Source organism: Triticum dicoccoides, chromosome 5B, assembly GCF_002162155.2.
Source record: "Triticum dicoccoides isolate Atlit2015 ecotype Zavitan chromosome 5B, WEW_v2.0, whole genome shotgun sequence".
NCBI classification, from domain to species: Eukaryota; Viridiplantae; Streptophyta; class Magnoliopsida; order Poales; family Poaceae; genus Triticum; species Triticum dicoccoides.
In genome coordinates, this window is record NC_041389.1 from 687,419,756 (window position 1) to 687,432,602 (window position 12,847).

Genomic DNA, 12,847 nt, shown 5'->3' on the forward strand with positions numbered 1-12,847 from the left:
GCCGTAGTATCCCGTAGGATCCTCACCGTAGCAGAGATCTGTGGCGGCCGAGCGGATCGGGCACCAAACCCCTAAACCCCCGAACCCCCGATCCGCGACGAGGAGCGGGTGCGGTGGCCGGAGCCGCGGATCGCCGGAGCTCGGAAGGGGTGCCTGTCGCAGATCTACCGATCCTGGCGCCGGACATGAGCTCCTCGGTCGAGAAGGTGAGCTGATCCGATCCGGAGCGTGTTCTTGGCGCCCGATCTGTAGACGTGAAGCATGGATTTGGTGTTGATCTGACGTGTTTTGCCTCGATCTGTTCGCAGGGGAGCGGATCGCTGGATCCCGGCGAGCGCCCGGCCGCCGGCAGCCAGCCCAAGGCCTGCACCGCCTGCAACACCACCAAGACGCCGCTCTGGCGCGGCGGACCCTCCGGACCCATGGTGAGTGCCGCAGATCCCTCCCGATCTGTTGTATAACCCCTCTGTTCTTTCCCGATCTGTGATTCTTCGAGCTGATCTACGGCGGCTGATCTGTTTTTCTCTCTTGCCTCGATCCAGTCGCTGTGCAACGCGTGCGGGATCCGGTACAGGAAGAAGCGGAGGGAGGCGATGGGCCTCGAGGACCCCCCCAAGAAGAGGCAGCCGGCGGCGGCCGCCGCGCCCGCGGCGGCGGCGGCGGCGTGCTCGGAGGCCGGCGGCGAGAGCGCGGATCCGGAGCAGCAGCAGCCGCAGCAGCCCAAGAAGAAGACGACGACGACCAAGAGGGGGCGCGAGGTGGAGCTCCGCGTGGTGGGGTTCGGCAAGGAGGTGGTGCTGAAGCAGCGGCGGCGGATGCGGCGCAGGCCGCGGCTGGGCGAGGAGGAGAAGGCGGCCATCCTCCTGATGGCCCTCTCCTCCGGCGTCATCTACGGCTGATCCAGGCCGACCCAGCCCTACCTAGCTAGCAGCAGCAAGCGGAGAGAAGAGAAGAGAGATGAGAGGAGATCCAGAGTGTGAGTGATTTGCTCGCTTGCTGCTTGTCTAGCAAGCATGCATCCAGGCAGAGATGTGGCGTCTCTGCCCCCCTTGTTCTTTCCTGGTAGTTTTTCCGGCTGATTAGTTCTTCAATAATGAATGAATGAACGATGATGCAGCTGTAGCAGCTGCTGTTCTTTCTTCTTGCCTAGTAGCAGCTGTGATGTTACCCAAGTAGTAGTGGTATCCTAGTACCAGTAGTATCAGTAGGAGTAGTAGTGTGTAACATTGCAGTGTAAGAATCGAGAGAGAGCTTTATGAATGATGAACCATCTTTGTGGCTCCAGATCTGTGCAATCTTGCCCCCTTTTCAGCTGATCTGCCAGTGTTGAGCTGATGTGATGAATCTTTGTGGCTCCAGATCTGTGCAATTTTCCCCCTTTGTCAGCTGAAAGCGGGCTTCATACCAGCTCCAGATCTGTGCAAGAACCCGCCTTTTCTTTTTCTCTTCCCCGTGGGAGGAATCCCAGCTGAAATTCATCCCAGGTGATCGATCTGGTTGCCTTTGATGGATGGATGGATGTTTGATCTGATGTGATGGCGCACGAGTGGTGTTTCTACCTGGTGCTGGTTGGGATCCGTTGGCGCTGCTGCGGCGTGGCATGGCGGCGGGATTCCATTCCGTTCCGGTGATAGTATTATCCGGGTGGAAAGGCAAGCAGTGAGGTCGCCGTCCATGGTGGTTGGTTTCTCGAAAGGGAAAAGTCAGCACCCGGTCGTTCTTTCACCCTCTGCTGCTCCACTCCACTGCACTGCTGATGCCTGTCACCAGCTCACTCGCCCGCTCACTCACTGACACTGGTAGGAGTGGAGTGGGGCGGAGGAATCCAACCCTATCCTATCTAGTATCCCGATCTGTGACCTAGCGGGCCGCGGGGTGGCGGTGAAAGGCGGCATGGAATTTGCTTGTTCGGGAGGGTGCCCACGGGAATCCCGTGATGGCTCCCCTGCGTGCATCCCTCATCTTGCCCGCGCCGGAGCAGAAGTTGGTGCTACGATGGATCATGGATGGATAATAATGTGACGGGCCTGGCTTCTGTGCTGTGGGCATCTTGTGATCCTGGTTGGTGCTCTGTTCCGTTTTGTTTGCGTCGTGCTCTCGTCCGGAAAAAGAAAATATCGTGGCTTTGCTTTGCTTGGATGGATGGTGACAAGTCATTCGATCCATCGTACATCCCTTATCTTGTCCGCGCCGGAGCAGAGGCTGATGCTACGATGGATCATGATTCATGGATAATAATGCTGCTGGCTGTGGGCATCTTGTGATCCTGGTTGGTGGTTTGTTCCGTTTTGTTTGCGTTGTGCTCGCGTCGTACTTTGCGTATTAGTAGTGTCATGACTACTCCGGGGAGGTGTACCAGTTTTGGAATTGGGCCGGGAGCTGGGGGAGTGGGGAACCGGGGATGGATGATGATGGATGGATGGGGGGGTGGTCTGCGCTGTTGTGTCTTGGTATTTTCTCCGGGGAGGTGTCGAGGGTTTGGGGAAGGAACGAGGTGAATAATAATAAAGGCGAGGGAGGCGTGGTGGCCGCATGAGTGTGTCGCCGTGGAACGGCGCCGTGGTGTGGCTCTGGCTGTGGCATGGGGAATGGGCTCCGCTCCGCTGAGTGGGAACTGGGAAGGGAGCGACGCCGGCCGTCGTGTCCACGGCCTTGGCCTTTTACCGCTGCCGATGCGCGCACGCAGCTACTACTACTCCGCGGCGCCCATTCTTGTGCCCGCACCCTTTCTCCTCCTCTCATTCTTGGACTAGCTGAGCTGCTGCGGCTGCGGTGCCTCAGTTTTTTTTTTTTTTTTAAAAAGAAGCCACAACTTCCTCTGTTTTTAAATATAAGTCTTTTTTAATGATTTCAACAGAAACTACATACGGATGTATGTAGACATACTTCAGAGTGTAGATTCACTCATTTTGCTCCGCATCTAGTCCTTTATTGAAATATCAAAAAAGACTTGTATTTCGGAATGGAGGGAGTATTAGTTAATTAACAAGATTCTTACAATCGTACATTACATAGTTTGCCACGCAGGATGGTACACTATTGCAAAGCACACCATTGGTCCTACTATCAAAACTAAACTTAGTGATCTCATGCGTCATCCTGTTTGCCGGCCTATCAATCTTCGTAATCTTGAGATCCTCAATAAAGTTTGAGGCGCTCAACGCTTAGTTTTTCAGATCCACAAGAGGAGACCTGTGCATGGTTTTTTCTTTTGCCAGAAAAGATGCATCAAAGGAGCACTCAGTTTTCAAAATAATTGGTTTGTCAAGTGTAATGTCAATGTATAACCTGGTGAGGCACGCACGAAGTTCCGCTTCATCCACACAGGTACACGACCGAATAAAAGCCCACGAAAAAACCATGACTTTGTTCAGATGGTTCCTGATGACAACCCCTACACTAGCAGATCTCAAGCTCTCCACAAAAACCAGCGTCAACATTTATCTTAGTATACTCAGGATCAAGAGGCTTCGAAACAACACGATCATTGATGGGCGGATTAACATACCTTCAATTATCTATCACCCTCTTACTTTGTTGCTTAAATCCACTTGCACACGCGTTGGCTGACGTGAAGGCTTTTCAATAATTTTCCACAAAAATAACAGGCACAAACAAAGATTGTTCCCAAATCCCCTTTCAAAAATCATAGAGGCGGTGCCTCACGATTTCGGGAAGAGAGAAATGTGGATGTAGTACATGTCTCCTCTCTTTGGATATGTCCTCTCTCCAATGCCGGTGATGTTGAAGAACATGCTTGTGGCAGACATGCTTGATGCGGGTGCTCCTGTGTTGTTGCGGTGAAGTCGGAATTATCGAGGCGCGAGTGCGATGGCGGGATGTGCCATGACACTGCAATGGGCCGTGATGTGCTCTGCTCTCTCAATGTTTAGTTTCTCCGGCATTTTTGTATGTCTTGTGTTGCTAGTGACCTAGCCTAGATAGGTGAAGTTCCCTGTTGTTCAGGTTTTTGCCCGGTTTTCCTATAATAAACCAAGCAGTTCTCGCTGATGGCTACTTCTGAATGGTATCTTAGCAGGTTTTCTGCTAACCCTTAAAAAAAAACTTCTATACTACTTGCACTCGCTGATTATAACTCTCTCTCTTTTAGTACAATTTAGACAAAAAACATGACTTTGTTTAGGGCTCATCTAGATGCTCGTCACGTATATGTACACCACAGAGATGCACGAATAATCCGTACACTCGCACTTCGTGAACCATCACACTAGTGGTTGGGGTGCCACCCAGTGGCGCCGTTTGAGAGAAAGTTGTGCACACGTTTTTATTTTAAGAAAATATGTATAGTCCTCGCCTTCGTCTAAAGAAACATCTCAGAAGAAAATCCTCACATTCATCTAAAAAAAGAAGTAAAAAAGAAATACCACCGCAGCCTACCAGCGAGCCTCCATTTAAAGAAAACCTTCGAGATCCATTCTTGGACGTGGGTTTTACATGGAACGCCTGGAACGCCAAGAAGGAAACAACGCTAGGGCGACACGAGGGCGATCTCGCGCCGCCGCCCCTCGTCGTCACCACGTTCCTCCTGTCCTCGCCGCTGCCAGAGGCTAGCGCCGGGCAGGCCCTGGGCGCAACCAAGGAGGGTGGCGGCGGGGAGCTTCTCGCGCTCGGGCAGGTGCAGGGATCAGATCCGCCAGATCCGTCCGGCCCGGGCCTCGGGTTTGAGGCGGCGGCCTCTGCTGGTGAGGGCGTCGTCGTCTGGGAGGCGGGCGGCGCTCGTCGGAGTTGTGGACCGCGTCTTCTCGGCCGTGCGGGCGGTGAGTTGGCGGTGGATGCGGGCGCCACGTGGATGGATCCCTTGCTGCTCTCCTTCGCCAGATTTGAAGACGGCTCCGTTGGTGAAAACCCACAACGTTGGTTGGGCGGTGGCGGTGCCCGGCTCCGTCACCTTCTTGAAGGCGCTGCTTTGGGTCCGCGGGGAGGTGGGACAGCTGCAGCGCGTTCTTGGCGTTCCTGATGGCGGCAGTTCTCTTTAGTGGTGTCGTTTGGCCATGGCGGTTGGCTGGTCTGGCTCTCGTGGTGATTGTGGTGCCCAACTCTTCGCCGTGTCTTCCTGGGGTGCTCCCGTCCCGTTCAGAGAGGCTGGAGGTGGAGCGGCTTCATCTTGCACGGAGCTTCGATGGAGATGTCAAGTCATGCCTGACCGGCAGGTGATACGCCTTGTCATGCCTGGTCGGCAGGTGCTACGCACGACAGATCTTCCAAAGACTTCAAGCTGTGTCGGCTGGTGGTACTTGGCAGCATGGTGCCGAGGTGTATCAGTGGCGACCGCGACGTCCTAAGATGTTTGCGCACAGGGAGGAGGTGCCGTTGGGCGCCGTGGTGGCGTCGACGATAGCTGGACCGAGCAAGGTTGATGCATTAGTACAGTTCTAAAGATGGGGCGGTGGAAGTTGGTGGCGGCGGCCTCTGAGTGCACGCCGGACCGGTGAGACCCATGCCCGGCAGGCGTCCTGGATGGGATCTCAGGTCTTAGATGTTAGGTTTGGCTGCGATGCCTGCTTGGTATTAGGCTCAGACTATCTGCGCCCCTTCATCAACTTGATAGAGTGGCTTAGACGGCGGCTTTAGTCTTACTGTTGTATTACTTTGTAAGATCTTGTGAGAATAATTAATAAAGTGGCCGTATGCATCGCCCAGATGCAGAGGCCGGGGGTCATCCTCCTTTTCTATTTTTTTTTCACTTATTTACATGTGGATTAGATGTAAAATAAATACAAAACTATTAATCATAGTAAATGTAAAAAATATAACTCATGGATTATATTTAAATTGGAAAAATTATAAATACAAGCATTTTTATTAATATTCACTTGTTATAGCTTTCTCTCGCGGCATATATTCTTAATTTCTATATAATTGAAATATAGTCAGATGTATCAACAACAACAAAGCCTTTAGTCCCAAACAAATACAATCAGATGTATATATTTATATATATAAAAAGTTTTGTGTAATTATGAATATTTTTAAAATATAAAATTTCATAAATAAGGAAACTTATCAACTATAAAAATGTGCATATAAATATTAAAATGTTTGTATAACTAAAATAATATTTATGAATTATAATTTAGAAAATATTTTTAGTATTCTAACTTGTATAAATATTTTTATTATCATAAATAATATTTTATTTGTATAAAAATTTCAAAAATATCAGATCAGTACTTTTCAAAATTACTTGAACATTTTGCTAAATAAGTTACTTTTGGTGTGTATAATATTCATAACAGAGGAATGCTTGAAATTTATTTTTATTGCTATCGTTATAATTTACATACTTTTTGTAAGTTCTTAAAAAATAAAAAAAGCTAACATATGCAACATTGGCCGCACAGACGGCTGCCCATTTAAACAATGTACTACGTCATTATCCAGTGGACAGCAGAACATTAGTGTTTTCTGGTTAGCGTTGGTTGTTGATTCTCTACAAATAAAAAGGTTAGCGCTGGTTGTTTGCACTCACGACGTCCCAAGTTCGATTCCAGCATCGCCAAAAGTAATGTTGACTTTCCATTATTCTGACATGTGGGGTCCATTGGCCATAGAGACGTATATAAAGCAAGTCATCTGTTGGAAGTGATTCCACGCCATGTGTGCATGCTAACTAAAATACAGTGCAACGTCAGTGCATTATACATCTACAGATAAGATTATCACCGTATTTACATGCTCATGTCAAGTTCTAGAACCAGTTAGAGCATCTCCAACAGTTTGTATGTTAGCTTGTTGATAAAATATGCCATGTCATCAACCAACACCTTAACATAGAACAACTTCAATGAGTTGTATCTTGTTTGCCCAATAGGATGTGAGATAATAAATAAGGTGCTCTCTCATTTTACATTGGAGTTTGTGCAAGGGATGTTGGTTCATGTACATACAATCTTCCTCTCTTTCCTCATTTATTGTATGACACATCATCAAAAATCCTATATGGCAAAGTCTACCAACAACTATCTTACAACCATTGGAGATGTCCTTAGGTGTATTCTTCAAATTCATGCACTAAAATGAACATCGATGACAAGTTTAAGCACCATTGGTGATATTATCTCAATTATATTCTGCAAAGTTTGTATATCGAACAGTCTAGTGCTAGCTAGCGTGATAATCAAAGTTTAAGTTTAAGACCGCGGGTGAGACCGTTTAGGGCCCGCTTGGATTAGGGCTTTCTCTTGTATTCGGCTGATTTAGAATACGGACCTGGATTGGTCGTTTTGTTTTCAGGCGTAAAATCAGCTGTGACCGGTATTTTACAAGTGTAAAATAAATACAGATGTAAAATTTTACCCATTCCAAGCGGAGCCTTAGCGGTTGGCCTTCCGAAACGCTACAGCCCCTAGCGGGAGATAGCGGCCGCTAAGCCAATTAGCGGCAATTGATGTATGTGAATATTTGTCTCAGAAACAGAGGATTTTCAGCAGAAAACAGGGAATCTTCAATACACTACTAGGAAAAGGCTTATACATAGAAGATTATCAGTAGCGTGTGTTTAGGACACCGCACTACTGATAAGTACCAGTAGCGTCTGTTGTAAAGCGCGTTACTGGTACATCTTAGTAGTGGCGTGGGTTTCCTGTGGGCACGCTACTGGTAAGTTAGCATCACCACACCCCCCGGCCAAAAAATAGTAGCAGCATTGGTACTCTAACCAGAGCTACTGTTAAGAACATAGCAGTAGCGCTTGTCCACCTAGACGCGCTACCGCTACTTCTTCTATGTGTAAGCTCTTACCAGTAGCGTGGGTTTTGGACAAGCGCTATAGCTAGTTTTACTTACCAGTAGATATTTTGGCTGGCACACATAGCAATAGCGCACTTTGGTGCTCCGCGCTACTGCTACGGTCGTCAGCCAAAATATCTTCCACCTTTCCCCCCTCTTTTTTGCTTTCTCCCCCCTCCCTCTTGCACTTGCTTGTTCTTCAATGGTTCCCTCTTCTTTGCCCCTCCTACCCCCTCCCTCCATTAATGCCCTCCCTCCTTTCTCTTCCTTTCTTTTGCCCCTCCTCCCATTCTCTTCTTTGCCCCTCCACCACCCCCTCCATTAATACCCTCCCTCCTTCCTCTTCCTTTCTTTTGCCCCTTTTCCCCTTCTCTTCTTTGCCCCTCCACCACCCCTCCATTAATACCCTCCCTCCTCCCTCTCATAGCTCTTTCTCTCTCTCCCTAGCTAGTTGGAGCTATATTTATGTAGGTACTTCACTATCTAGAGCTACTAGCCAATTATAAGAAGGTGCTCGATATCCCTCTCGACAAATAGGTGAGCAAAAAAGAGTTGTGCAAGAATGGAAATATGTGTGTTTGCGATTATGACCAAAACTATGTGCGATATGAAATATACCGAATTGTGTGTGGCACGTGAGTGACATGAGTTGCCTATGTTTTGCCGAAATGTCGATTCAATTCCGTTTCGGCGAATTTCGGGCAAACTCAATATGTCCTATGTTTAGGGAAGGTCATGCCAAATTTTTGTATGAATTTGATCCATGCATGCATATATACGTGGTTATAATATTTGCTCCGCGCGTAGGTGATCATGAAGGTCAATGGAAGGATGGTGGAAAGATACTGGCAATCCGCTGTGGACGACATATATGAAAAAAGACTGAAGGATGTTTTATGTCCGTGTCGAAAATGCAAAGGAATAGTCAGGCTCGACCCCTTTGAGGGTGGTACATTCAAGGCGCACCTACTCATGCATGGTTTCATGCATGGCCATACTCGGTGGATAAGTGAAGAAGATGATGATGATGAGGACGTCAATGGGGCAGGAAATAACGACATGGGGCCACCAGATGAAGAGATGACCGATTATGTGCCCGAAGAGGAAGATGGCCTCGGAAATGTCGATGGCGAAGAGGCAGTTCAAGGCGGAGAAGACGCGGACATTCCGCTGTCTTCGTCGCTACTAAGTTCAGCCATGCGGGACCCGCATGTTTGAGACCTGCTTCGCAAGAAGACGACTAGCGACAGAGCTACTTCTAGAGAGGAGGCCAAACTGGCGCAACTGGAGGTAGACTCGATGACTCCTTAGTATGATGATTGCAATCCCGAGGTGACCCGCTTGAGTTTCACACTAGAACTTCTAAAGACGAAGGCAAAAAACAAATGGACAAATGCAAGCCTAGATGAGCTTTGTCCTACTAGTGTCGAGGAGGCAAAGAAAATCCTGTGCCTTCTTGATCTGCCACACATTAGATATCACACATGCATCAACGATTGCATCATATACCGGAACGAGCACGCGGAAAAAACCATCTGTCCAAAGTACAATGCTTCACGATATAAAAAGGCCGGAAAGAAATCTCCACAGAAAGTTGTATGGTACTTTCCGATCACTCCGCGTCTAAGGAAGCAAAGCTTATGCGCTGGCACGCGGAGAGGGTGAAGCCAGATGACGGAGATGAGCCGAAGCTGAGACACCTCGCAGATGCTAGCTAGTGGAGAGCATTAAATGCTGAATTTGATTTTTTTGCAAATGATCCAAGGAACATCGTGCTTGGCGCTAGTAGTGATGGAATGAATCCATTTGGCAACCAGAACACCAATCATAGCACATGGCCCGTGTTTGTATGGATGTACAACCCCCCCTGGTTGTGCATGAAGGAAAATACATACACATGGCTATGCTTATTCAAGGGCCAAGACAACCGGGAAATGATATAAATCTGTATCTCGGGTTACTGAAATAGGAGCTACATACCTTATGAAAAACGTCGGCCAAGACATGGGATGCAAGCAAAGGAGAGTATTTCTACATGAGAGCCGCGCTGATCACAACGGTGCAAGACTATCTCGGTTACGGCTATCTCTCCGCCAGGTGTGCCACATATATTGCGGATGCACGAGGTGCATGGATGATACAAATCCTCTGCAGCTATCGAAAGATGGCGGGTCTTTGAAAATCATGTACATGGGGCATCAAAGATGGCTTGAGAAGGATGACCCGTGGAGAAAGCATGGAGATCTATTCAATGGTAAGGCTGAGCATCGAGGTCCTCCACGTAAGCATAGCGGTGCAGAAATATATGAGTTATTGAAGAACTGGGAAGAGTGCCCCTCACCGGGAAAGATGAAGAAAAAGGCGTCGGAGCCCCTGCTGAAGGTATGGAAGACGAGATCTGTTTTTTGGGACTTGGAATACTGGCCCATACTCGACACGCCTCATAGCCTTGATCAAATGCATATCACAAAAAATATCCTTGAGAGTTTGCTTGGAATATTGATGAACATGCCGGAGAGGACCAAGGATGGGCCGAAGGCAAGAAAAGACTTGGAATTTTTGAATATCAGGAAAGATATCCAAATGCCCGATAAAAGGTCATGAGAGGAGACCGAGACGGAGGCGGAGACGGAAGATAGGGGCAAAAAAGTAAACAAGAAGGAAGAACAATATTGCCCCCCTCTTGCTTCACCTTAGATCCAAAGGAGGTCGATCAATTGTTCAAGTGCCTTACCGAAATCAAAGTTAGTTCCGGATACTGTGGGAAGATAAGCATATATCTGGACACTAAGAAAAAAAGGTTCAGTGGGATGAAGTCTCACGACTGTCATGTGATGATGACGCAGTTACTCCCGGTTGCACTTAGAGGAATTATGGACACACATGTGCGTGAGACGCTTACTGACCTATGCCACTTTTTTGATGCTATCTCTCAAAAGTCGATTAGCATGAAGCAACTCCATAGGCTACATGAAGAGATCGTTGTCATACTGAATGAGCTAGAGATGTACTTCCCGCCCGCGTTCTTTGATGTCATGGTGCATCTATGTGTCCACATCATGGACGACATCATCGACCTAGGGTCAACATTCTTGCATAGCATGATGCCGTTCGAGAGGATGAATGGGGTCATCAAAGGATTCGTTCGTAATATGTCCCGTCCAGATGGAAGCATAGCCCAGGGATATCTGACCAAAGAGTGCATCTCTTTCTGTGAGAGTTATCTAGTAGGCACCAGAGACCCTGTTGTTGGTTTGCCCATCAACAAGCACTGTGGAAGGCTCGAAGGCGAAGGTCACACCAACGGTCATAGGGATGTGAATGTGTTACGCTCGGGCCGACAAAACGACCTTGACAGGGCAAACTTAGTAGTGCTACAACACCTAGATGTGCTAGAAGATTTCGTGACACTGCACAAAGAGACCATCGCAAAGAAGTACCGTGACTGTGGGGTGGACAGGACGGACACTGAAGTTATTAGAGAGCACAACTCCACTTTCGTGCGTTGGTTCAAAGAGTGAGTTCTGGCTAATCCCTTGGAAGAGGGTTGTCCAAACGGAACGCTCATATACGCCTTAGCACATGGCCCCTCGACCAACCTCGCGACTTATCAAGCATACGATATCAACGGATACACGTTCTACACAGAGGAGAAAGATATAAACAGTGATGACCAAAACTCAGGGGTGACGATGGAAGCCATGACCGGGAATGTAATTGAAAGATATTACGAAAGGGTCGAAGAGATATGGGAGCTTAACTACTCTGGATTGCATAGCGCGATGATGTTCCGTGTCAGATGGGCTAAGAATGTACACAGAGAAAACCGAAATTTCACTACCATGTGTATACCGGACTCTGATAGCGGCACCGTCAACGCCATCGCCAAAAATGAGCCCTGGGTACACGCTAAACACATGACACAATGTTTCTTCATAACCGATCTGATCAATCTCAGCTGTGTTGTCGTGAGGAGTAGCAAAAGGAGCATCGCCGGAATGGATGGAGTCACCAATGAGGAAGACTATGACCAGTACGGTGATCCGATGAGGGAAGATGATGCTGATGACAACGAAACATACGTCAAAAGAAGAATGAAGACTACATTACCTACGAAAGATCATAATCCGTTGAGAAGGAAAAGTCACGACCATGGGCTCAATTATTCGACAACGAACAAAAGAGGGAAGAAGATCAGTCTGAAGCGTCGTCGTCGCCCAAGCTGACAAACTAATCCACAAAGTTTGTGCGTGTCTAGCTATTTTGTATACCGCCGATAGCAGTCAAATGATGTAATATATATTATACTAATTATTATCTGGAGGGTAACAGTGGTATTGCTCCAATGACAGACCAAATTAAAGGAAGGAAAGTGCAAAAGAAAGATAAGAAAAAGAAAAGTGCAAATGAAAGAAAAAGAAAAAGAAAGGAAGTTTTGCAAAATGAAATGAAAGAAAAAGAAAAAGGAACTAATAAGTTGTGGAAAATGAAATGCAAGAAAAATAAAAAAATAAAGGAAGGAAGTTAGTGGAATATGAAAAATAAAAAGAAAAAGAAAAGTGCAAATGAAAAAGAAAAAGATAAAGAAATGAAGTTTTACAAAAAAAAGAAAGTTTGTGGAATATGAAAAAGAAAAAGAAAACGAATAATATAAATAAAAAGAGAAATAAAAAGAAAATAAAAGGAAGAAAGTTGTGGAATATGAAAAATAAAAATAAAAATAAAAATAAAAAGTTAGTAGAAGCGTGTTTTTTCTACCGTGTGCTATAGCTAACTTAGCTATAGCGCGGTTTGCCATGGCGCGCTATAGATAAGAAAAAGAAAAATAATAATCAAAAAGGTTAGTAGTAGCGCGTTTCTCTGCCCCACGCTATAGCTAACTTAGCTATAGCGCGTTTTTCTGCCCCGCACTGTAGCTAAGTTGCCTAGACAGCCACACATCTCTTTCCTCCCTCTCACTCTCGCTCGATCCCCTTTCTCTGTGCCGCCCCTCCCCCGCCGCCGATGCCACATCCGCCCACATCGACGTCGACGCGCGCCGCCCCGACACTCCCTCCCCCCCCTGCCGCCCCCGTCCTCATAGGTCCACCTCCGGCCC

General features: G+C 47.5%; 1 protein-coding gene across 1 annotated transcript; it reads left to right on the top strand.

The window, feature by feature from the left end:
• The first annotated feature begins 6 nt into the window (after window positions 1-6).
• LOC119312638 (GATA transcription factor 15-like) lies at window positions 7-1,284 on the top strand. The gene is made up of 3 exons (XM_037588379.1): window positions 7-206; window positions 309-425; window positions 543-1,284. The coding sequence occupies exons 1-3, from the start codon at window positions 186-188 to the stop codon at window positions 897-899; spliced, it is 495 nt and encodes a 164-aa protein (XP_037444276.1). The 5' UTR covers window positions 7-185; the 3' UTR covers window positions 900-1,284.
• Window positions 1,285-12,847: the final 11,563 nt, after the last annotated feature.

Excerpts from the sequence above, each read along its gene's own strand:
- LOC119312638 (XM_037588379.1), top strand. The coding sequence starts at position 186 with ATGAGCTCCTCGGTCGAGAAG. Across the intron at positions 207-308 it reads TGAGCTCCTCGGTCGAGAAG|GGGAGCGGATCGCTGGATCC; the intron begins GTGAGCTGATCC and ends ATCTGTTCGCAG. Across the intron at positions 426-542 it reads GCGGACCCTCCGGACCCATG|TCGCTGTGCAACGCGTGCGG; the intron begins GTGAGTGCCGCA and ends GCCTCGATCCAG.